The sequence below is a fragment of the Cryphonectria parasitica genome (genome assembly GCF_011745365.1).
Source record: "Cryphonectria parasitica EP155 unplaced genomic scaffold M406scaffold_9, whole genome shotgun sequence".
In the NCBI taxonomy this organism is placed as follows: domain Eukaryota; kingdom Fungi; phylum Ascomycota; class Sordariomycetes; order Diaporthales; family Cryphonectriaceae; genus Cryphonectria; species Cryphonectria parasitica.
The window spans coordinates 2,387,770-2,411,130 of NW_024468917.1; the positions used below are offsets into that span (position 1 = coordinate 2,387,770).

At 54.3% G+C, this 23,361-nt stretch overlaps 7 protein-coding genes across 7 annotated transcripts; 4 read left to right on the forward strand and 3 right to left on the reverse strand.

Annotated features, from left to right (window-relative positions):
• Positions 1 to 1,454: 1,454 nt before the first annotated feature.
• M406DRAFT_283015 (uncharacterized protein) lies at positions 1,455 to 3,539 on the reverse strand (the record flags this gene model as incomplete). The annotated part of the gene is made up of 3 exons (XM_040918499.1): positions 3,288 to 3,539; positions 2,144 to 3,146; positions 1,455 to 1,975 (listed from the first exon to the last, which is right to left on the reverse strand). Coding segments are annotated over exons 1-3 (1,668 nt in total), but the record flags the coding sequence as incomplete, so codon positions are not given.
• Positions 3,540 to 7,718: 4,179 nt separating this feature from the next.
• Positions 7,719 to 8,132, reverse strand: M406DRAFT_73527 (uncharacterized protein; the record flags this gene model as incomplete). Its single annotated transcript, XM_040925629.1, has 1 exon — positions 7,719 to 8,132. The coding sequence occupies one exon, from the start codon at positions 8,130 to 8,132 to the stop codon at positions 7,719 to 7,721; it is 414 nt and encodes a 137-aa protein (XP_040772062.1).
• Positions 8,133 to 9,507: 1,375 nt separating this feature from the next.
• On the forward strand, positions 9,508 to 10,755 carry M406DRAFT_220436 (uncharacterized protein; the record flags this gene model as incomplete). The annotated part of the gene is made up of 2 exons (XM_040915565.1): positions 9,508 to 10,196; positions 10,284 to 10,755. Coding segments are annotated over 2 exons (1,161 nt in total), but the record flags the coding sequence as incomplete, so codon positions are not given.
• Positions 10,756 to 11,718: 963 nt separating this feature from the next.
• Positions 11,719 to 13,508, forward strand: M406DRAFT_64133 (uncharacterized protein; the record flags this gene model as incomplete). The annotated part of the gene is made up of 2 exons (XM_040924868.1): positions 11,719 to 11,941; positions 12,031 to 13,508. The coding sequence occupies 2 exons, from the start codon at positions 11,719 to 11,721 to the stop codon at positions 13,506 to 13,508; spliced, it is 1,701 nt and encodes a 566-aa protein (XP_040772064.1).
• A 161-nt stretch (positions 13,509 to 13,669) lies between these two features.
• M406DRAFT_267188 (MFS general substrate transporter) lies at positions 13,670 to 15,454 on the reverse strand (the record flags this gene model as incomplete). The annotated part of the gene is made up of 2 exons (XM_040917862.1): positions 13,670 to 14,372; positions 14,517 to 15,454. The coding sequence occupies 2 exons, from the start codon at positions 15,452 to 15,454 to the stop codon at positions 13,670 to 13,672; spliced, it is 1,641 nt and encodes a 546-aa protein (XP_040772065.1).
• Positions 15,455 to 16,342: 888 nt separating this feature from the next.
• Positions 16,343 to 17,305, forward strand: M406DRAFT_267766 (uncharacterized protein; the record flags this gene model as incomplete). The annotated part of the gene is made up of 1 exon (XM_040917888.1): positions 16,343 to 17,305. The coding sequence occupies one exon, from the start codon at positions 16,343 to 16,345 to the stop codon at positions 17,303 to 17,305; it is 963 nt and encodes a 320-aa protein (XP_040772066.1).
• Positions 17,306 to 18,447: 1,142 nt separating this feature from the next.
• Positions 18,448 to 22,945, forward strand: M406DRAFT_296638 (uncharacterized protein). Its single transcript, XM_040919264.1, has 3 exons — positions 18,448 to 21,868; positions 21,968 to 22,611; positions 22,651 to 22,945. The coding sequence occupies exons 1-3, from the start codon at positions 18,633 to 18,635 to the stop codon at positions 22,872 to 22,874; spliced, it is 4,104 nt and encodes a 1,367-aa protein (XP_040772067.1). The 5' UTR covers positions 18,448 to 18,632; the 3' UTR covers positions 22,875 to 22,945.
• The last annotated feature ends 416 nt before the right edge of the window (positions 22,946 to 23,361 follow it).

The window sequence follows — 23,361 nt, forward strand, 5'->3', positions numbered from 1 at the left end:
GTGTGAGAGTGAGAGAGCCTCATCCAGGTGACACATGGCGCTTATACAGGGTTGTATGTGAGGGTGCCAAGGGTGAGCCTGAGTGCCTAGGTGGTAGTTGTGTACGGGATGGACACCACTCTCATATTATTCGGGCGAGAGAACCCATGTCGCGTGATCATCACAAGAGGGAAGTCAGACAACCAGATAAGTAAGGCGAATAATTCGGTCCTATCTGTTGTGATTCCCCACAAACCTAATTAGATAGATCACTAAACCAGTGGGCCTCGTGTCATGTCTCTCGTCTTCATACGTCCTGCATATTTGGGGTTGAGGCCCGCGTCGTCGTCAAACCGATGACATTATCGTCTGCAACCCTAAACAGCCTTGTCAAACGTTCCAGGACGTTCTCTGCAGTGACCTAGTTACCTTTTTCTCCCTTGTTTCCCGCGAAACGAAGATCTCGATGTGGTTTCTCCATCTGCTTTGCATGAATGATGGTTGCTTTGCAGGGGGGCGTGGAAGAAAAAGAAAAAAAAAAGCAAGGCAGATTCGGGCAGCTGGCCCAATGGCCTTCTTGATCCAGACATCGCCGGATGGAATGAGCCCTCTCGAGATTCCTGGACAAACCATTGGCGTGCTGACACCTTCTGAGCGATTGGCCAGATTGACACCGATTTTGCGAATTGTTCTCCAATGCTTCTACCCCTGACATGCTCCTCGCCTTAGCGCTCTGCTATCGTCCACCGGTGCCAGCCTGCAGCAAACACTGGTGGTGGTGTGTGTGTGTGTGTGTGTGTTTCGAAAGAATCTCATGCCACGTGCATGAAAAAAATGCCATTTTGCTTCTTGAATTGCATTAAGTGTCTGCAGAGCATCGGAGCCTGCCAATAAAGCACGCTGTCTTGCCCTGGACATCACCCCTCGGCCCCTACAATGCAGTCAGACTAAGCTCTTTTCTCTTTGGCGGCAGCAGCAGCAAATATTTTTTTGTCTTCCGCAAAATCCGGCAATCCGTAATAGCCGAACGCTATTTGGCGGTACATCGCAGCCTCATTTTGAGACCAAGCATTGTTGGCGGCACCAGGTGCCTGGCCCCCCCCAACAATTCGATGCTGCAGGTCATCCGTGGATGAGCATGGAACTGAAGAGCTGTCCTCTCCTGATGAATATCCAGAAGATCCTGGAGATTCCCCATCGGGAGCCGCACCTTCGCTTGTGATTGCTAAAGGTTGGTCCAGGCCTGCGTCCTCCTCCTCCTCCTCCTCCAGCCAAGGGCCAGCGGCAGACTCCTCCTCTTCCACCATGGCCTCGTCGAACCATTCCACGCCAGTAGCGGCAGCAGCCCCATCTACACACTCTGCAGATTCCATGTGCGCATGCTCCGTTGTTGGGGCTTCGCTCGTGCTGTCAATGCTCTTGCCTCCGAGCCCATGGTCCTCAACAGATTCTACTTGCTCCCGTCCCCACCTCTGCAGGCCCTTCAACTTGAGGCTGGGGTCGAAACCTACAAAAACAATAGCTTGGACGCCATCTGCGTTACTTCCTACAGAGTAGACGAATGATCTTTCATCCCACACGCCCTTCACGTTGCCTGTATGCGACGGTGGGTTGATGATCTTCCCCAACTTCTCTAGACCGGCTGCATCAGCCCCTGCTTGCTCGCCTTCCTCAGGTGTCGGGGGCCAGAGCGTTATAGTGTTTTTCCCATCATTCTTGTAGAGATGCATAATGCGCGCTGTGTGCGGCAGCGTCTTGTCATGTCCTGGTGAGTCGGGACCGAGCTGGGCCGCCGGGCGAAGCTGTCTCGACCCTGAGCGGAGTTGCAGGCGAGCCTTGCTGCTCAGGTCGTCTGGATGCGGATTATCCACGAGATCGAGGAAGGCTTGGCTCTCGTAATGGTAAGACCTGATATGACACTTACTGAGCGTGATCATCACGCTCGCCGAGGAATCATCTCCTATATGCGTCTTGTATGGGTTGCGAAGATGGGTTTCTGTCTTGGCCGGGATGGTAAGGCTATCCCATCGGGTGGGGGTGGTGTGGGTGGGTGTGGTACTGCAGCCCGGATCGAGAAATATGTCGTCCCATGTATCTCTGTCGCTGCTGCTACTCCCGCCGGTGCCGTCTCCACTGCTGCCGCTGGTAGCAATATTGCTGCTACTCGATGAAGCTCCGGCTCCAGCGCCCGCAGTCGCTTCAGTATCATTGCTCTGGTTGTCGTCCCTTTTGGACTTCCAGATTATGTCTGTAGTGTAATAAGCCCTCTGGCTAGAACTTCGCTTGTCTAGCCACTCTTTTCTGGACTCGAGAATCTGTATCTGACCGGTCTCCTCGTTCTTGACAAGGCGGACAAAGGACCACCGGTCGTCTATAGGTCCGTCAGCATGCTGGCGACGCCACATTTGCTTCTTGTCCGCCCTATCAGTCAGCTCTTGGCGTGGTCGGTCAACAGGGAACCGAAAACAATGATAGTAGGAGGTCCAGTCTACTTCGTTCACTTCGAAGCTGGTCTGGTTAGACAGTCCGTAAAAGTAGCCATCAATGATTTCGAAGCAGAGAGACTGTCCAATGTCTGAGCCGACCATGTCGATGAGGTGTATCTTATTCCTTGCCCATTGACCTCCGTTAATGTCATAGTTTGTCAGGACCCATCGGCGGAAGCCATCCTCCCCGATCTCGGAGTGCGTGCCGAAGTAGAGAAAATCAGCGTTATTTCTTACGAAAAGTTTGCAGGTTGACTCGAGCGGCCGGGTCGTGACGAGGCTCCCCTCGGGCACTTTGAGGACGACCAGGAAGCTCTCAGAGTAGGGCCGCGAACGGCTGTAGAGGCATGACACGAACCCCTCGGCGTAGTGCAGAAGCTCGAACTTATATCGCCTCCGGCCCCTCGGCTGCGGCAGCTTCTTGTGAAGCAAGCTGCGGATGTCGAAGACTGTCTCTTCAGACTGCGACCCATACACATCCAGCACTCGTAGTGTCCGGTCCAGGATGTGGCATAGCACGCCACCAGAGTACAGCCATGACTCAGCTACTGCGAGGATCGCAGCGGTGAAGGGTGCCGCAGCGCGAATGGCCTGTCGCCGCTGAACAAGCCGGCGTAGCGCCCCTGACCACTTCCCCGAGATGCGGGCCTCCTGAACCTCTGCCGTGGCCACAGCAAGTGCCTGCGCCCAGGCTGGTCAGCTGTAGGTCTACACGGACTGAAAAGATGGTGGCAATGTACGTGGGCAGAGAATGCACACCAAGGGATGAGGTGATCAGGAGGGTAATTTAGGGGGGAAGAGCCTGTGAGTGGGACGACGCACCTCCAGAAGTGGTTTACAGCACCTGTCATCTTGGATCAAATATCGGAGCCATCGACTGGACAGGGACAGGTGAAAAGTATCTTCCAAGCTTAGATTTTGAACAATCATGAAGACAACCTCATATGGGAGAGACCGTAAAGACATATCCTGAATTCTTGGTATGGCTGACCGTCCGCGCCATTGAGGAGAGCTTCATGCAAGGAGGCCCTGTGCCTCTGCTGGTCATGCATACATTGAGAAGTAATATGATTGGGGGCAAAGAATGAGAGGGCATAGCCCCGTTTGCAGATGATGAGAGGTCGGACGGACTGAGCAATGGTTTTTATAATAAGGATGACTTCAACTTCCGAGTCTGATGAGGACGAATAAGGCTTCCAGGGACTGAAACTAGCAGCACCCAAGATTCGCAAAGGACCCATCGTGCCAAACTGGGAGCCCAGCGCGAGGATGATGAGGAATGGCTCCATTCCGCTTTGATTATCGTATTTTGCGCCGCAGCCTCGTTTTTGTCATGGCGGTAGTTGGCTGTGACAGTGTCTTGGTCAAGAAATTCCAACCCCCGCTCCCAAGCTTGGGACTTATGAGGCTCTGCGCGATGCGAGCAGAGGGCGAATACGGGATGATAGCTGAAAAACAACCATCTACCGCACTACAGGACAAGGGTATTAAGACCCTGAAGGGAGGATCAGCATGGCGTTAGCGCTCTTAGTGCAACCTGAGGCTCTAGTACTTGAGTACCCACTACAGCTCGAGGCCAACCTCTTTCCCTCTTTCCCTCTTTCCCTCCCTCCTCTGCTCCGGTCCCTTCTCTCTCTTTCTCCAACAACAAATCCCCCTGATCTTGGCTCCTCAGACATTACACTGTGCTTATCCCTCTCTTTATATGCATTTTCCCCCGTCTGTGTTCTCCCCCTTGGCCCTCTCGCACGACGTCACTGCCCCTTTTATCCCAGAAGCAGGCTATATAGCTCGTCACCCCAGTCAAGATGACACAATCTTGACGCAATGAGGTCGTTGCGGATGAACCGCTGCACCAACCGGTGTGGGTGGTCATCATCCAAGCCCTCGTGTCGATGGTCATGGTCACGATGTTGGTCTAGAAGAATGGAGTTTATTCGCTCCATGACTCTCTTGCACGATTACGGCTAGTCTTGGCTAAGTCTTGCCCCCTCAGCCATCTCATACACTGTTAACTTTGACCCGATGCTTACTCCCCACAACTTTCCAAGGCCGTGCCGAGGCCCTCATTTTGAGCCGCAAGAGACGAGGCTGCAGAACTACTCCGAGTTTTCGTGCTCTCCCAGATCCTACTTAGCCACTCCTGTCAGTGGTCCACCAGTGGACCCAGTGGACCCCGGGTCATAGGTCATGCGGCAAATTTAAAGCGATACACAAACGCCAGGGATTACCTTTGCGCTGATAATACTTAACACCACCTCAATGTTGCGGCTCTGCTGGTCGACCGAGGCAAGGACCTATGGGCAATCCCGGCAGCGCATTTCGGCTCGAACACCCATGACAAGGCTTGAAAATCTCATCATCTTGTCCTATGTTGTAACAAGAGATCTTTTGGTCTGTGTCTACCAATGCGGAGGAATTGATCCATCGCGCGGTGAGCATTATTGCTCGGTCATGTGTTCAGCGGGGTCCTACGATGCGGTGTGACCTGCTGAACCTTTCAAAGTGGCTAGATACGCGGATCCATTCAGTGACGATAGGACCAAAGTACATTGAACGCGGTGACGCAGCGGGTCCAGTGCCTGCTAGCTCCGTCCCTCCAGGCATCTGTCAGACGAACGACCTTGTATAGCCTGAAGCATTGCCTTCGGGATCCGATGCATGAAGCCTACATGTACCTCAGCATCGACTGGAAGATTCCACGATTCGATAACCCCGCAGCTGGAATCTCAGGATTGCATGACCTTTGAAGCTTATGGGTAGTATCGAGCCGAATCCCTCGCCGTGGCTTCCCTGGTGCATGAGCCGATTTCCCCTCTCGCCCTGTGGAGATTTTACCCAGTCAACTTCTGAGCCTGGCATGGTTAGTATCCCTACAATACGGTGGGTTTCCTTGGACCGTAAGAGATTTCACAATCCCAAAAAGTAGCTGCGCCGCTTTGCCATCCCATTGCTTCCTGGGCTGTATCCTACATAGTCCTAGACATGAGGATTGGTGGGCTGGCAACCTCATATGTCTTGTACTGTGATTATGTGTTGATATAAATTCTCTTTACTGCAACGACGTGAATGTATAGTACTAGGAATAGCATCCAAGTCAGGTAAGCAATATGTTGACGACCTTTGGAGAGACTGCATATCAGCACCAGTCTAGTGCTTGGCCTCTTTCCGACAAGACAGGAAAGTACGGAGTTCATGCACGAAACAAGAAACCCATTTCTTGTATTGTTGTCGCGAACCGTGTCCCAAACAGGAAAGTGTAAAATTGTCCAGTATTCAATCTCACAATTTAGAATTGACCACCAAGCCGCGTCTAGTCAAGAAAAAAAGAAAAAAAAGAAAAAAAGCCGAAGACCACACTCCAAGAGAATTACCCGTTGTCATCTTCTCGGCGATGGTTGATATCGTGGCGTCTTTCTATAATGCGAGGTTTCTGTTTCTGAAGAGCAGAGGCTCAACTCGCCTAAAGATTAATCAACGCAAATTGAACAGCACCTGCCCAGGTCAGGGTTACAATCACACAACGACGACGTTGAACACGGACCATGAAAATGGATACCCGCGAGGCTTTTTGAATTATCGCGAACAAACATGAATTTCTGGTAATGATTAGCCAAGGCGGCGATCGACTCTGGCACCCCATGAAAAACCACTTTTGGGCAATAATATGAGAAGCATTATGAATACAGTTAAATTGCGTAACTGGAATATGCTTCATGATACTGGGGGTAAATACTTAAGGGGTACCACATGGTAAATCACTGTCGACGCTATTTAAGCCTTGTGTCAGGGGACCAAATCTAGCGAAGAGTTTATCATCCCAATCGTACTTCCCGAAGGCAGAAGACGTTGGTGGGGGGGGGGGGGGGGTGAAGGAAGACAGCAATGAGGAATATTCAGAGAGGAGAAACACGAATGAGCCTCATACTCGGACACAACAGCTGAGCTGAGATGGCAACGCCTAACGCGGGCTAACAAAATCACTCCCAGCCTTATATCTCCATAAAATGGTAATTCAATATTCGGATTTGCATACGCAATACGCTTTGATCAACACGAATCACCCGACGTATCCGGTCACTCCCGATTGTCCTCCCAAGGCTGCGTTATCTACCAAACTAAGAACCCTCAATCTAACAAGGTAGTCCATCCTTTACCAGTGACTATGCTGGGGTCGGGTCGTTGGTAAATGCAGGATAATTGCATGTGATTCGGGGCGGGAGGGGGGCGGAATCCTCAATGCCAAGAGCACTCGAGGTGTTATTGGCGTCGTGTAGATCGGCAAAAACTGCCCTCCAATTATACATACATATATACATATATATATATATATATATGAGACTATTTGTTTCGGATTTAGGATATCAAATGAGTGCGTAAACGACTTCGTGTAGATAGATGAAGGTCGTCCCACTTGTGGAGTTGTCATGTCGCATTGCATATACCATTGCTATTTGTTTGAGGCATTTCCCTAGAACGTGACATCCCTGTTGAACATGTGATTATGACAGGTTCCGCAATATATACAACCAGAGCCTTATCCGACACGGATTGAATGAGGCTGTGCCCACTTGATTGGTGTTTTGAAAGACACGGGCAAGAGCAAAAGTATTGGCTGCTTAAAGTTTGAAATAGTAAATATGTTTTAGACTCGAGCATCATTATTTCCGACAAATTATTAATCAAGTAGCCTTTGGACATGAGCGTTTTTGGGTACTTGCTACTTGGTCGACATATTTGCAGCATCGACGGCTCAAGGGACGCCTATAGCTTACATTGTCCGGACAGCGAGTTGTTTGCAGGCTGCAAAACGAAATGTCTAGACCAGGATATGAGACCATAGGCGTAAAATCAAACACAAGAGACATTCTAGACTTTGGTAAATCTTATTTCCTAATCCAATTCCAGTCCATCATGTAAGCTGAGAGTGGTTTGAAACCAGAAGTGAGTATTGCTTGCTCAAAGAACGAAAGAGATAAAAACATGTTCCGGACTCCCAGCGCTATCAAAATTCCTCCAACCCTCAAAGGTAACCTCGAAAACAAACATTCTTTACAAAGCCTTTAAACCTTGAAATGCCCCTCTTAAGTGATATGCCCATATGCCCCAGAAAAAAAAAAGCACGATCGCAGCCAAGACATCAAGCTCTACCAAAACAACCATTGCCGAAGGAATCAAGTCGCTGAAAAATCAATGTGAAAGTTTACCCCCCCCCCCGGGTTCTGTATAGATTTCCGCAAGAGCTTCAAGGACTTAAAAGCTCCAGCTGATTCCAGAGGTCTGCGACCCTCCATCAGACGTGCTGAACCCACATGCCTCATAGACAGCAGTAGCGACATCGATGTGGTCAGAAGCACAGCCCATACACTTGTCGATGGCGGTGGCCTGGACGGTCTTGCCGTTGCAGGTGATGGTCATGGAGGTGCCGGACTCGCCGCTGCACTGGAGGAGCGACGGGTCGACAGCGACGTACATGCTGCTGTCGTCGTAGACAGCGCCGCACGACGTGTAGGCGCCTGTTGTGGGGCCGATCCAGGTCATCTGGCCCGAGTAGCTGCCGCGCTGGAGGAGGGGGTTCGGGGGTGATTGCAGGGGGGATGCGCGGACCAAGGCTGGTGCTGCGAGGAGCATGGCGGAGAGGAAGGCGGTGAGGTAAGATGGAGACATTGTGGATGCTTTTGAGGTGTGTACTGGGCAGGCGTATAGATGATGAAGAGAATGTAACTGAGGAGGAGATACTGAATCCTGGTTGCAAGCTGTTGACTAGTTGAGGCAGTGGGACCAAAAAAAAAAAAAAAAAAAAAGGATTGATGCTTGAGGTTTCTTGAGGAAAGATGTTGCTATGGAAATGTAAGAATGCCTTGGGGGTGGTGGTGTTGGATGTTTCTCATGATTAGGCCAAAGATGAGAAGTCCCGGTGGTTTATATCGTCTGCCATCGACAACTCTCTCGCCTTGGACCGGAGTCTGGTATCCATGGTGTTGGCCTTGCACAGAGACCCAAACGTATCAACTCTGTCTCAAAGATGCTCATTACTATCATCTGGCCAAGCGGATCTCGACCTTGGACGTCAAGGTGTCGAGGTGGTCATCTCGGAGCCGGGCGGCAGTCCCGACACATGTATTACCACGCCAGGTGCTAATCCATCATTTGGACAAGTTTCAAGCCTCACCAACTGAAAATGTTTCGAAAATTAATCAACTCGTACATGCTGGTTGACTTTTAGGGCCCTTGTTCAAGAATCCATTACTTGAATAATTCAGAACGGTCTCTCGCCTACGACTTTCAGGTTGGTGTCGGGAGGATCTCGAGGCCGGCCCGGTCGCCTGCGAGACCCGTTGGCTGACCCCGGGGCCATTGTGCTTACGACGGGGGCACGGGCCCCGACTGGCTGTTGTACACTCTTGGTTGGACTGTCTAGGCGAAGACCAAATCTGACAGGGTTTTTTGGGCCCCTGTGTGTTTGAGTGGGAATTGAAACACGTTTCTTTAAAATTGAACCTTGGTTGGCGGCCCCTCGCCGTTTCTGTGGCCGTGAGGGCAACGCGATGGCGTGGATGGACATTGTGTTTTTGCACGTCCAATTTCACTATAATCGGGCTGAAGTGATTATACAAGGTCGTACCAAGAGATGAGACCGAAATAAGTAAAGAGAGAAACAAGTGTCACAAGCCGGCCAGAAGTCTTCTCATTAAGAAATAATTTCTCGGGCGAGTAATCATCACGGTACGACAATCGGATCGAGTAGAAATCAAACAAATTGACAGGCGCGTTATTCCACTTTAGGTCAGCAGTAGAGCCTTTATCGAGTTGTTACTCCAATATTTCTTTCTCAACATCGCAACGACTTGGCCTGGAAGTGAGCCCAAGTAGTGTTCGGACGATCGGTCCCGAACCAACCGGAGCCAGCCGGAGAAATATGGGCCCTTTCCCATGATTTTGGCCGGGGCCACCTTCCTCGACCAGCGGGCTTGTCAAATCAAAGTTTCGTCCTGCTGACGCGCCAAGTCCTCCCACCCTCTCCTTTCTCGCAGCAGATGTGATGCACTACATCCGCTTGATGAGACCGCCAAGTCTCGACGAGAGGAATCGTCTCAAGCTTGTGCTGATCATAACAACAGATCTGGGCGACTCGCTGCTCTGTCCAGACGAGCCTGTTCCCATCTCCGTCTACGTCTTCAATCATGATGGAGGAAAAGTCAGAATCGATGATGGGCGGAGTTGCTGGAGGGCTGGGATGCGGGTCCTCAAGCTCGACCTGCCGATTCCCGCGAAGACTGCGCAGAGGGCCGCCGGCAGGTCCACGAGGATCAGGATCGTCGCATCTCGCGAGCTTTCAGATCCCCCAGACGCTGCAGAAGTCCCGTTTGACACAGAAGGCCGCATTCTTGGGCTATCCGTCCCGTTTCCCAAGCACGGCCAGGAGGCCTGTTATACAGCTACGAGAGAGTTGATGACAGGTGTCGACGGTACGACTGCCGTTCTCGAGATCGAGGAGGAGATGGGCGAGAGTATTGACCGTCATGTGTGGGACGCTGGTGTGGTCACGACGGGCCTATTTCTAGAAATATGCAGCTCCAGCGGAGAGAGGGAAATGAAGTGGCGGAGGACGCCTCTGTTGCGGGAGATGCTGCATTCTGTCTCGCCCAAGAGTCCGCTGCATATCGTTGAGCTCGGCTGTGGTGTCGGGATTTTGGGTATCGGGCTTGCAAGGGCTTTATCTGGTGCACAGTACTCGGAGAAAAATACCAGTGGGACATTGCCAGAATCAACAGACACCAGCATCTCCGGTGAACTGGACACCGCCCTACCCACGAGATCGCCTACTGTTCGCGTTCTTCTGACCGACCTGCCAGATGCCGAGGAGCTGGCGAGAAACAACATCATCTTGAGCACGCGCTGTCAGAAGCGCAGCACCTCCCAACAAGACGACGACACCCCATCCCTCGATTTCGAAAGTCTTGACTGGGAAGACGGCAAGACAGGCGCATTGGGTCCCCAAGCCAGCGCCATCAGTTGGGACCTCATCATCATCTCCGACTGTACCTACAACGTGGACATGCTGTCCGCCCTCGTCAGGACCCTATCCGCACTGCACAAGTCATCCGTCGCGCTGGCAGGCGGCAAGGGGGCTGGGCCGAAGGTCATGCTCGCCACTAAACCTCGGCACTCGTCGGAGAAAGCGCTATTCGACCTCATGAAGGCGGATAGGTGGGATGTGCTTGAGAGCGCAAGCCAGCCGCTTCCTCTTCTGGGGCTCGAGGATGAGCAGGTGGAGATTTATCTCTTTGGCAGGTCTTCCGAGCTGGTTCAAGATGGAGAGAGACCTACAATGGAAGGCTCGAAGCGGCGAAGGCTGGGATGAGGTGCAGTGAGGCTCAGAATCCACGGAAATGTGCTCTGACGTTTTAGATCATACAACCACTGGAGGAGCCGGTCTGTTCCACCGCACCGTCATGCTGCTTGCTCCAGGTCCTCCATCTGGAGACTTCTCACTTTCGAGGGCCACCAGTGTATGGGCGAGCATGGCGGAAATACCCGGCAGACTCGCACGTATACACCTATCATGAAAGTGGTTCGAGATACTCACCACCTCGTACTGGACGGTCATACTACCAATGCTTGGCCTGTTGATCACAGACAGAGGAAATTCTTGTGCGAAAGCAACGATGAGAGGCTGTACCCGGTACAGCAGAAACTCGACCCATCCAAGTGTACTGTTTTCAACATGGGAACTAGGTTTATTTCCAAAAACCCTCACATTTGTAGAGCCATCAGCCTCTGGTCGGCCTATCAAGCAGGCGACAATGCCTTATGCATGCTCTATCTCTATCGTTGTTGGCAGGGCTTTACCTTAGCAGACGGGAGTTGCGACGATGTGCTGCCAGTGTTCCTGCAAGAATTTGACCAAGATAGCGAAGCCTTGTTCAGCATCCCTATGACCTTTTGTGAAGGATCGGGTCCACTTGTCTATGCATTAGGCCATGTCTACATTGCCAGTGGTAAACAAGACTGCGGAGGCACAGATTCGGAGCACCGGCATCCGGCCCGCTCTATACCGGAGATAGTATGAATGTTAGTCATCCTCTTTTTTCCTCTTAAAAGTCCAAGTCTCATGAATTTATCCTTCCTTCTGTAAATTAAATAGTCCCATCTTCTTCTCATCTTGTATCTTTACTCTTATTTCTCTTTTTTAGCTCTCACAGAATCTAATTGCATCCCAGTCCACCAGTTTGTACTGGCCCCAACAAACATGGCAGTGGGAGAGGACGAGGTCAACCTGTGGTCGCCCTTTACAAGCGATACCATCCTCGAGGTGCGCTCTGGGAAGCTCAAGAAATTTAAGGGCCTCAATATCGAATCTGGAATCGACAAGTCACTCCTGAGCGGGCGAGTCTACATCGGCAAGCTGGGCATAGACGGCGATGAGCACGACCTGACGTTTCATGGAGGGCCTGACAAAGCCGTCCATGGATGTGAGTTTCCTTGCCCATCCTGATCTTCATTCTCCTCACTCTCTTCACCAATCACCTCCACTCTGCCACTACTAAAAACGACACGTCAGACTGCTGCACACACTACCCATCCTGGGCCTCCGAGTTCCCCACCGCCTCCTCCCGCTTTGTCCCAGGCGGCTTCGGCGAGAACTTGGTAACAGCCCACATGAACGAGCGCAACGTCTGCATAGGCGACATCGTCGCCATAGGGCCTGACCCCTCTACAGGACCCCTCTTACAGGTCTCTCTCCCCCGCCAGCCCTGCTTCAAGCTCAACCACCGCTTCGAGCTCAAGAACTTCGCCCCCAACACGTGGCGGCTGAGCAGGACGGGGTGGTACTACCGCGTGCTGCGCGAGGGGTGGGTGAGCGCAGGGGACGAGATCAGGCTGGTCGAGCGGCGCCACCCCCGCTGGACCATCGAGCGGGTGCAGGAGTATCTGCACCGGAACACCGGGGTGCTGGCAGTGAACGAGGAGCTGGCGGGGATCGAGGAGTTTGGGAAGGAGAGCCACGACGCGTTTGCGGGACGAGTGGCCAGACAAAAGGCCAAGGAGAGAAGGGAGCGGGAGGGGAAAGATGGGGACGAGGAGAGGCAGTGGCGGGACTTTAGAATCGTGGAGAAGACGAGGCAGACGGGACGGATCACCTCGTTCGTGCTCGAGGCGGTGGACAAGGTGGCCGAGGCAGAGCTGGACGAGGGCGCGCACGCAAAGATCAGATTACCTGCGCCCAGCGGCGGCGGAGGCGGGCAGCCGCTGGTGCGCGCCTACTCTGTGGTCTCGGGCGACAAGAACAGGCTCGAGCTCGGCATCGCGCTGGACGAGCACAGCCGCGGCGGGTCGAGGTACCTCCACGAGACGGCGGCCGTGGGCGACGTGCTGCAGGTCGGCCGGCTGACGTCCATGGCCCTCCTCACCTCGGCGAGCTGTCACGTCTTCGTGGCGGGCGGGATCGGCATCACGGCGTTTCTCAACCTCCTCGCCGAGCTGCGGCGCTTCAACTTCGCCGCCAAGCTGCACTACGCCGTGCGCTCCCAGGACGACATCCCGTTCCGGGATCGGATCGAGGCGCTGGGGCCGGACGTGGTCACCATCTACGACAGGCAAGCGGGCCAGCGGCTGTGCATCCGCCAGGTCATCAGGGACATGCCCTGGAACTCGCGGCTCTACTTCTGCGGGTCGACGCGCCTGATGGACGAGGCGCTGCGGGAGACACAGGCCGCGGGGATCGGGCCCGAGGAGGTCCACTTTGAGGCCTTTGCGGCGGAGACCAGCGGAGATCCCTTCGAGGCCGTGGTGGCCAACCGAGACGAGGAGGTCGTCAAGGTCGACGGGGAGGAGACGCTGCTCGAGGTGCTGCAGAGGAGGTTTGGGGTGGACCAGATCCCTTCCTCGTGCGAGGTGGGCAACTGTGGGACGTGCAAGATCAGGCTCAAGGCGGGGAGGGTGGATCATCGGGGCACGGCGCTGACCGAGGAGGAGAAGGCGGATTCCATCTTGAGCTGTGTGTCTCGGGGGGTTGGCCGGATTACTGTTGAGTTATGATGGGTGAGGCTGCTGTTGAGTATATGCAAGTAGGGACACATCGTCTCTCAAAGGCCGCAGAAGAGCGGTGACAGCTTTAGGTTGTCCTCAGGTTGTAGCCTCGTTCATCTTTTGTTGGATTGAAGTTGCTTTCTTCTTCTTGGCGCGACATGCACGGTGGGTTACACGGCATGAGCCACACCCTCCTCTTTGGCATCTCGATCATTCTTGATTTCTGGTCCGGCCTCAACATTTTGATCCAGAGTCTCTGATGCAGATTCCACATCCTCCTCCTCCTCCTCCTCCTCCCCCTCCTCTTCATCAGACCCCGCCATTTTCACCGGCGGCTTTCCGCCAGCAAACAATCCAATCACAACCGCGCCCCCGGCCGCCCAAACCGCCAAAGCCCAAGTCAGCGTAGCCCACCCAGCCCCAGCCATCACATATCCTGACATCAGCGTCCCCACCGACCCTCCCAGCGCAAAAGAAGTACAGAACAACCCGTAGCCCAGCCCATATACACCTTTGGCACCAAACACGCCGGGGCTCTTGGCCTCCTCCGCCTCGATCGCGTACGTGATCTCTGCCATGAGCGGCGTGTTGGAGAAAACGAGCGTGACGCCCAGTAGGGCCAAGAGAGCGCCGAGTAGAACCTTTTGGGGCGTGTTGTCCTCTGTCACGAACCTCAAGCACACTAGAATCGGGATGGAGGCGACGAAGCCTACAAAGGAGGGCCACCTGGCCCCGTAGCGGTCAGAGAGCCAGCCTACTACGGGGGAGACGAAGCCTGGGATGAAGACACAGAAGAAGATGAGGCCTGCTGCGGTCGAGTTCCAGTGGAAGGTCGACTTGACGAACAAGGGTAGGACGGTGTCAAATGAGAACCTGTGGGGTATTGTCAGCACGTAAGTAGTGTTGATGGATGGGTAGCAACGAAAAGTCCTAGGCAGATTGACTCTCTGAAAGGGGAGGGAGGGGGTTGTGTGGTTGCTTCTGATTTTTTTTTATAACTTTTTTTGTCTCACTTACATGATGGCGGCTTGTGTGATAATGCCCCAGTTGGCGGCTAGAATGCGCCTTGATTTGACGAGTTTGAGTTTGGGGTATCTTGCCGTCAGTCTGCTACTAGTAGTGACGGCTGAGGTTGTTGCTGCTGGTGCAAGAGGTGTGCCTGAGCCGTGATTGTAATCTCCACCGTTGCCGCCACGACTCTCAGCCGGCATGCCTGTCTCAAGTTTGTTCTCTTGGATCTGAGCGTTTTCGGGATCCGTCCTTCGGCTTCCTCCTACTCCATCATCCTCGTCGAGCCATCGTTGGGCGACCTTCTTCTCAATAAGGACCAGTCTTAAGATCACATCGAGAAAAATGCACCCAAAGGCGACATAGTAGACAGAGTAATACCCGCAATTGGCAAACACGGCACCCCCAATCGCAGGCGAGACAAGCAGGCCCAGCGACATGGCGATGGATGAATACCCCATCGCCATGCCGATCTTGTCGCCAAACGTGTCGGCTAGCAGGGCCAAGCCGACGCTCCAGACGATAGCGGCGCTGAAACCCTGCAAGAGACGGCCCAGGATGAAGAGGGCGACGGTCTGGCCTAGGCACAGGAGGAGGGTGGAGGCGGCCAGGGCAAAGAGGCCGATGAGGAGGGGCCAGCGCCGCGACGAGGTGTGGTCTGCATAGATGCCGACGAGGGGGCTGCCGACGAAAAGGGCGACCGTGTAGCAGGCGAGGAGGATGGCGTTCCACTGCTGGAGGGCGTCGTCGGGGATGCCGATGCGGTTGGTCATGGCGAAGGGGAGGACGGGCACGATGATGCCGTAGAGAAGAATGTCGGTGAAGATGGCGATGCAGACGGTCGCTGCTATGAAGGCCTTGGAGGAGCGCAGGGACAGGAGGTAGGGCGGTTTGGAGCTTGTGGCTGCTGTATTCTCCTTCCTCGGGCCCTTTAGGAAGTGAGACATGCTCCTGAAGTGGAAGCCATCATCACCTGCCATGATGACGCACGCCTACCCAGGTGAGCGTGTGACTTCTCTGTCTCTCTCTCTCTCTCTCTCTCTCTCTCTCTCTCTCTTGCTGTCAGCCTCGTCCGCGATCCCAACACCTTTCCTACTCAGCGCTCAAGGCGTGGGTGATAAAGTTAATATGAGTCGGTGGCATGTGAGAATGAATTCTTCAACGGAAATGGTGGTTCGGGTAGGAGAAGTGCAATATCCGGATATGGCCTCGTACCCGTTATCTTCGTGTGCTACTAACACCCACGAGACCCTTCCTCGGGTAGCCAAGCTAAAGCCAAGTAAGCAAGCACATTGCCGGAAGCCCTTCTTGTAAATTTTTTTCTTTTTTTTCTTTTTTTTTCGCAAGGAATAATTTCACTCTATATCAACTGCGACTGTCTCTTTATGTGTGGTTTCAAGAGTTTCGCCAAGTACTGATGCTTCGTACTTGGCTACTAAATCGCAATGTACTTATTCTTTATATGCCTTTCCTGATGCTACACGAAATGGAGGAATTATGCATGGTTCAATGACGAAAATAATACATGTACTCATACACTCATGGGAGTATGGAATTAGTTGGGTTTTCATACTGAAGAGTTGAAACACATTAGAACGTATGTGATTAGTAGTGGTTGTTGTTAATGGAAATGTCGTGAAGAGAGGCAGGCCAGCATTCAGAAGTCTATCGGAGCCGACTCGGCAGGCCAAAAAAGTAGATCAGCCAACAAAGTGGGTCCCAGCCTGACAGCGATTTTCTTTGCCCGTCAACTTGGAGTTTCGACACATTCTTCTTCGCTAATCAGGAAAACGAACCTCCTCTCAACCTTCGCAACCACTTCCACCACAGCAACCATGGCGCCGATACCCAAGACGATCGGCGAGTTCTCAGTACTCCCCCTGAGCATACCACCATTACCATCCTATCCGCACACCGTCACCCACCACCTCTACCTGCGACGCCACCATCCCAAAAATCCCACCCCCGACGACGATCGCTGTCTGTTTGTGACCAATGTGCCCGTCGACAGCACTGAGCCCCACTTCCGCGCCATCATAGCAGGCCTCATAGGGGCCGGGCGGTTCGAGTCGGTACGGTTCGAGGCAGAGAACAAGGCCTCCGTCGCGTCCCTCGAGCCTGCGCAGGCCGCGCGACTGTCTGCCCTTGCCTCGAGAAAACGAAAGCGGGGGGACGACTCCGCAGACTCAGAGGAGGAGGAGGATGACGAGGAGGAAGAGGTTGCACGACTGCCTACGACATGGACGCGACCGCTCCAGAAAAGTGGCAGCACCGCCGTCATTGTCCTGGCAGATGGGAAGAGTGTCGACCTCGTCCTTAAGGCGGTCACGAGAGCCCACAAGACCAAGAAGTTCCCCGTATGGGGAGAAGGCGTGCAGGAGAAAGTCCCTCCCCTCGGATCGCATTGGCTCAGCACCCACAACAAGCTCGCCTACCCGCCCCAGGAGCTGCTGCAGCAGTCCGTCGACGCCTTCTTCACCCTGTACAACCGCAAGGAGAAGGAGGCCGCGGAGCTGGCCAAGAGGCTGCGCAACGAGCCTGACGAAGACGGGTTCGTCACGGTCACCAAGGGCAGCAGCCGCGCTGCGCCTGCAAGACTGGATGAGGCTGAGGAGGCGCGGAGGAAGATGTTGGAGAAGGAGCAGAGGAAGAAGGACGAGATGGGCAACTTCTACAGGTTCCAGCTGCGCGAGAGGAAGAAGGCCGAGCAGGCCGAGCTGATCAAGAAGTTTGAGGAGGATCGGAAGAAGGTCCAGGCCATGAGGCAGAAGCGGGGGAAGTTCAGACCTGAGACGTGAGCTGCAGCTGGACCATCATGCAGTCAGAGACTATATGGGTGCGGTGGATTGCTTCCATATCGCATACGAGATTCGCAACATACCGCGAATACCCCGACATGGGGCTGGTGGGGTTCGACCAAAGGGTGAGGCTCCTTGCATCATTCATTACCTCTCCTTGGCACATGACCATGATGAACGCCGCGGGGCCAGCAAAGCATCGTCTCCCCATGGGATCCATACCACGCGGACATCGAGGCAATGACGATGAAAACCGCGTCAACAAAAATCTTCTCAAACCTGCTGAAGTCAGCCATTGATCTCTCAAGAATTGTGGACAAGGGTAAATCACAAGCTGAGCTAACATCTCCAATCTCTCTGCAAGATCCACGACCCAGGCTGGTATGGTTTCGAGGGCTTCGGCTCTGGAGGAACCATGTCCACTCTTCGTTACAAGCCCTTCAGCGAGATGGATACAGGGCGAGAAACAGGAGTCCTACCAAGCAACAGCACGACGCTGTCTGTCACCGAACCAGTAGCCTTACCGAACGAGCTAGAGAAAGCCTGCGCCGTTCAACAATTGTCTAGGCTCTTATTCATTTTCTGGCGTGAATGATCGAGTGGCAGCTTTCAGCAGAAGCTCGAGTGGGTAGAACAGTTAACTGAATCTATGGAAAAATTACTGTCCTGACCACATGAAGTGAGAAGGAATCTTCCAATTCTGATGCTCTTATGAGCCAAGACCTCGAAATCTGGACATCTTTCACAAGGGCTACAACGTCAGACACACATTTTGTCTGTCCGTGCTGACCAGATTCACCTGGATGTCCCGCCTTCCCATCAAAGACAATGAAGCGCGAGTTTCTGTCGGACGAACTGGTTCTTGTGACGTGCTATACGATTCTGTTGGATTGTTCTGTGCGAACTGGGAACCGTCTTTGTTCTCGCCGCTCCGATGCGCCGCTCGGAGTCGATGCCGGAAGTGGAGCCCCGGATGGATGGCCGGAGTTTGTAGATAAGATAAGATCAGCGCCCCTCCTCGGCTCCGGCATGACGACACAATCCACGTGCGGCATGAAATGCGTATTTTAGGAAAGAGAGGTGAGCGGTCGTGAGGGGGTAACTGCCTTGTGTATTTCTCATTACCAAAGAACAAGGTGTCTCTTGAATCACATACTGTGTCTGCCTTGGCTCCTCACGATTGCTTCAACAGATCGATCCATCCAAAATTAGTACGAACCCAATATTTCTACAGGCCATGTTACGATCCTATAGCATCCGAAAGTAGACAAAAAGACCCTCTTCCCTATCCTCTTCCTTGTCCTTCCTCTCGCGCATTCACACAAACATGGGTTCCACTCAAAGAGACAACAAAGGCATTCGCATCGCCATCGACAGGGGCGGCACCTTTACAGACTGCGTGGGCAGCCTCGGCGGCGAGGACGTCGTCATCAAGCTGCTCTCCGAGGACCCAGCCAACTACGATGACGCCCCTCTCGAAGGCATCCGCCGTATCATGTCGCACTTTTTGCACCGCGAGATCCCCCGCGGCGAGGCCCTCGACACCTCCCAAATCGACTCCATCCGCATGGGCACCACGGTCGCCACCAACGCCCTCCTTGAGAGAAAAGGCGAGAGGATCGCCATGGTCGTTACCAGAGGGTTCAGGGACTGCCTCCTCATAGGCAACCAGTCCCGCCCCAAGATCTTCGACCTGGCCATCCGAAAACCCGATGTGCTCTACTCGGAGGTTGTCGAAGTCGACGAGCGCGTCACTCTCGAGGACTACGCCGAGGACCCTAGCCGGAATCCGACCAAGGTGGACGCCAAAGCGGGGGAAGACGCTATTGCTGATGTTGTCATGGGCTTGTCGGGCGAGGCAGTGCGGATCCTGCAGCGGCCTGCTGAGACGACGGTGAGGGAACAGCTGCAGGCCGTCTACGACAGGGGCATCAGGAGCATCGCCGTCTGCTTGATGCACGCATACACGTTCCCGGACCACGAGGCTGTCGTCGGTAGGGTCGCCAGGGACATCGGCTTCCGGCACGTCTCGCTCAGCTCCGAGCTCATGCCCATGATCAAGCTCGTCTCGAGGGCGACGTCGGTCTGCGCGGACGCCTACTTGACTCCGGCCATCAGGAAATACATTGACGGTTTCCAGAGGGGCTTCGAGGGCGGGCTGGGCACCAGGAGCGTGATGGAGGAGAACCCCGGCAGCGACAGGGGTGCGAGGTGCGAATTCATGCAGAGCGACGGCGGCCTGGTCGACGTGGAGAAGTTTACAGGTCTCAAGGCTATCCTGTCGGGTCCCGCTGGTGGTGTGGTTGGCTATGCCATCACGTCGTATGACCCTGACACGAGGATTCCCGTGATCGGCTTCGACATGGGCGGGACAAGCACCGACGTCTCGCGGTACGGCGAGGGCCGGTATGATCACACGTTCGAGACCACGACGGCCGGTGTCACCATACAGTCGCCACAGCTCGACATCAACACAGTAGCAGCCGGCGGCGGCTCAAGGCTGTTCTTCAGGAACGGCCTGTTCGTGGTAGGGCCCGAGTCGGCCGGTGCCCACCCAGGCCCGGCTTGCTACCGAAAGGGCGGCCCAGCCACCGTTACCGATGCGAATTTGTTCCTGGGAAGGCTGCTGCCCGACTTCTTCCCCAAGATATTTGGCAAGAATGAGGACGAGGGTCTTGACCTGGGAGCGAGCGAGAAGGTGCTGCAGGAGCTGACCGACCAGGTGAACAAGGAGACGGGCAAAAACATGTCAGTCGACGAGGTGGCGTATGGGTTCCTGACCGTCGCTAACGAGAGCATGACGCGCCCGATTCGTTCCATCACCGAGGCCAAGGGCCACGACTCATCCAAGCACCGGCTGGCTACCTTTGGCGGCGCCGGGGGCCAGCATGCGGTCGCCATCGCCGACGCACTCGGGGTCAGGCAGATACTGGTGCACCGCTACTCATCAGTGCTGTCTGCATACGGCATGGCGCTAGCAGACGTCGTTGACGAGCGGCAGGAGCCCGACTCGGCGGTGTGGTCTGATGATGACGAGGAGGGCAAGGTGGTCTACGAACTCAGGAAGAAGATGGAGTCGCTGAAGGACAAGTCTCGCAAGGCTCTGCAAAACCAAGGGTTCGACGACAAGGACATTGTCTTTGAGGAGTACCTCAACATGAGATACCGCGGTACGGAATCTGCCCTCATGATCGTAAAGCCTAGCGAAGAGGATGCACAAGAACACTTTGGCGGCAAGGACTGGGCATTTGGCAAGGCATTTGTAAAACATCATCGATATGAGTTTGGATTCACCCTCGACGACCGGGACATTATTGTCGACGATGTGCGGGTGCGAGGCATTGGGAAGAGTTTCAGGTACGAAGAAAAAACCGTCGATCAACAGCTCAAAACCCTAGAGCGACAGGACGTCTCCTCAAAGAAGCAGCACTCAGTTGCACAGGTGTACTTTGAAGGCCGGGAGGACACACCCATCTATAAACTTGATGAGCTCGACGTTGGAACGGTCATCCACGGCCCGGCGATGCTGGCAGACGGCACACAGACCATCGTCGTCACGCCCAAAGCCGAGGCCGTCATCCTCGGGACACACGTCGTGATCAACATCACAGACAGCAAGGGCAGCAGGGATGATGATGATGAATCAGAGAAAGACAGATCGAAGCGAGAGGTTGACCCTATCCTGCTCAGCATCTTCGGGCATCGGTTCATGGCGATTGCGGAACAGATGGGCAGGGCGCTCCAGAAGACGAGCGTGAGCACCAACGTCAAGGAGCGGCTTGACTTCTCCTGTGCCATCTTCGACTCGACGGGAGGGCTGGTGGCGAATGCGCCCCACCTGCCTGTGCATCTGGGCTCGATGGGCACTTGCGTAAAGCGTCAGGCCGAGATCTGGAAGGGCGATTTGAAAAAAGGTGATGTGATCATCTCCAACCATCCGTCGTATGGTGGGACACATCTTCCCGACGTCACGCTCACAATGCCTGCTTTTGACGAGAAGGGGGAGAATATCCTCTTCTACGCCGCGTCGAGGGCCCACCACGCTGACATTGGCGGCATCACCGCGGGCAGCATGCCGCCGCACTCCCGCGAGCTGTTCCAGGAAGGGGCCGCCATCAAGAGTGAAAAGCTCGTCAGCCAGGGTTCCTTCAACGAGCAGCGCGTCGTCGAGCTCTTTTACAACGAGCCTGCCAAGTACCCTGGGTGCAGTGGGACGCGATGCCTGGCCGACAATATCAATGACCTGCGAGCGCAGGTCTCTGCGAATCAAAAGGGTATTTCTCTGATTGAGAACCTCATTGCCGAGTACGGCGAGGACACTGTCATGTTCTATATGAAGAACATCCAGGACAATGCCGAGGCATGCGTGCGGAGACTTCTCAAGGACGTGAGCAAAAAGTTTGAGGGCAGGGGCCTCTCGGCTGTCGACTTTATGGATGATGGGAGCCCGATTGCCCTGAAGGTCACCATCGACGCCGACAAGGGCGAAGCTGTCTTTGATTTTGAGGGTACCGGTGCTGAGGTGTATGGCAACGTCAATGCGCCAGAAGCAGTGACCTATAGGTAAGAATCCTCCGTCCACCTATCCACCCATCCATCCATCCCTCCCTGACTTTATAATGATCCTTCTTCCCTCAACTGACACTTATCGCCAAACATAAGCGCCATCATCTACTGCCTCCGCTGCCTCATATCAGAAGACATTCCCCTGAACCAAGGCTGTCTGAAGCCAATCAAAGTGAAAATCCCCCCCAAATCCCTCCTCTCGCCCTCGGACCATGCCGCCGTGGTAGGCGGCAACGTCCTCACCTCCCAGCGCGTCACCGACGTCATTTTCAAAGCTTTCCAGGCCTGCGCCGCCTCCCAGGGCGACTGCAACAATCTCACTTTCGGTTTCGGCGGCAACGTGGCCGGTCAGGACGAAGTCAAAGGGTTTGGCTACTACGAGACCATCGCAGGCGGGTCCGGTGCTGGGCCCCACTGGGACGGCACGAGCGGTGTGCACACGCATATGACTAACACGCGCATCACGGACTCGGAAGTCTTTGAGAGGCGGTACCCCGTTCTCCTGCGGGAGTTCTCCATCCGGAAGGGGTCGGGTGGTAACGGTCAGCACCGCGGTGGGGATGGCGTCGTGCGGGACATTGAATTCAGGATTCCTGTGCAGGTGTCTATTCTTAGTGAGCGGCGGGTGTATCACCCGTACGGCCTCGCGGGGGGCGAGGATGCCGCATGTGGACTGAACGTCTGGGTGAGGAAGGTCGAGAAGGCCAGCTGGGAGAGACAGCTCAGACGGCTCAAGCAGGGTACTAACAACAACGACGCCACCACACATGAGCAGAAAGGAGAAGACGAAGACATCGAGTACGAGGAGAGACACATCAACCTCGGCGCCAAAAACAGCGCGCCCATGAAGGCTGGGGACAGGATCATCATCAACACGCCTGGAGGCGGTGGCTGGGGCAAAGTCGGGGAGGAGAAGAGCCACCGGAGCCAGGCTGCAGACCCGACAGAAGGCTGGAGAAAGGGGAGCCATGCTGCGAGGGAGGATACGGCGCTGCAGGTCTGATGATATGAAGCATCTCTTCTACTGAGCACATAGAGCACAATCTGAAAAATGGAACAAAGACATGATATGTTAAATTCATTCGAGAGTACAGGGTGACCGGCTCGCACTCGGCCACAGCCTTGATTAGTTTTATCTACCCACCAAAACAAGGGAGTCGTCTTGAATTTAATCTACAACTAGAATGCTCTCGGAACCCCCCCCCCCCCTTCCCTCTCCTTTCTACTCTCCTTCAGCACCCATAGCCCTTGGTGTAGCCTTTTCTCATGGCTCGTCACATCCTCTTCCACCTTCTCACCCACCGCCCCGGGAGGAAGGACGGGCGGGGGGGGGGGGGGCGGTTGCTCCCTTTTCTCGAACCCTCTCCAATATGCTCTTCTCCTATAACTCGGTGCGCATCATCTCGACAACGCCAAGGTTTTGCTGTGAAACATATAGGCAAGGCAGGACAAATCGCGAAGAGTAAAAGTGGTATCATCGTGGTTTTGAT

Bases quoted from the DNA above. Each gene is read 5' to 3' on its own strand.
- M406DRAFT_296638 (XM_040919264.1), top strand. From the start codon at position 18,633: ATGGGTTCCACTCAAAGAGACAACAAAGGCATTCGCATCGCCATCGAC. The intron at 21,869-21,967 runs GTAAGAATCCTC...GCCAAACATAAG, and splicing joins CCAGAAGCAGTGACCTATAG to CGCCATCATCTACTGCCTCC. The intron at 22,612-22,650 runs GTACTAACAACA...ATGAGCAGAAAG, and splicing joins GCTCAGACGGCTCAAGCAGG to GAGAAGACGAAGACATCGAG.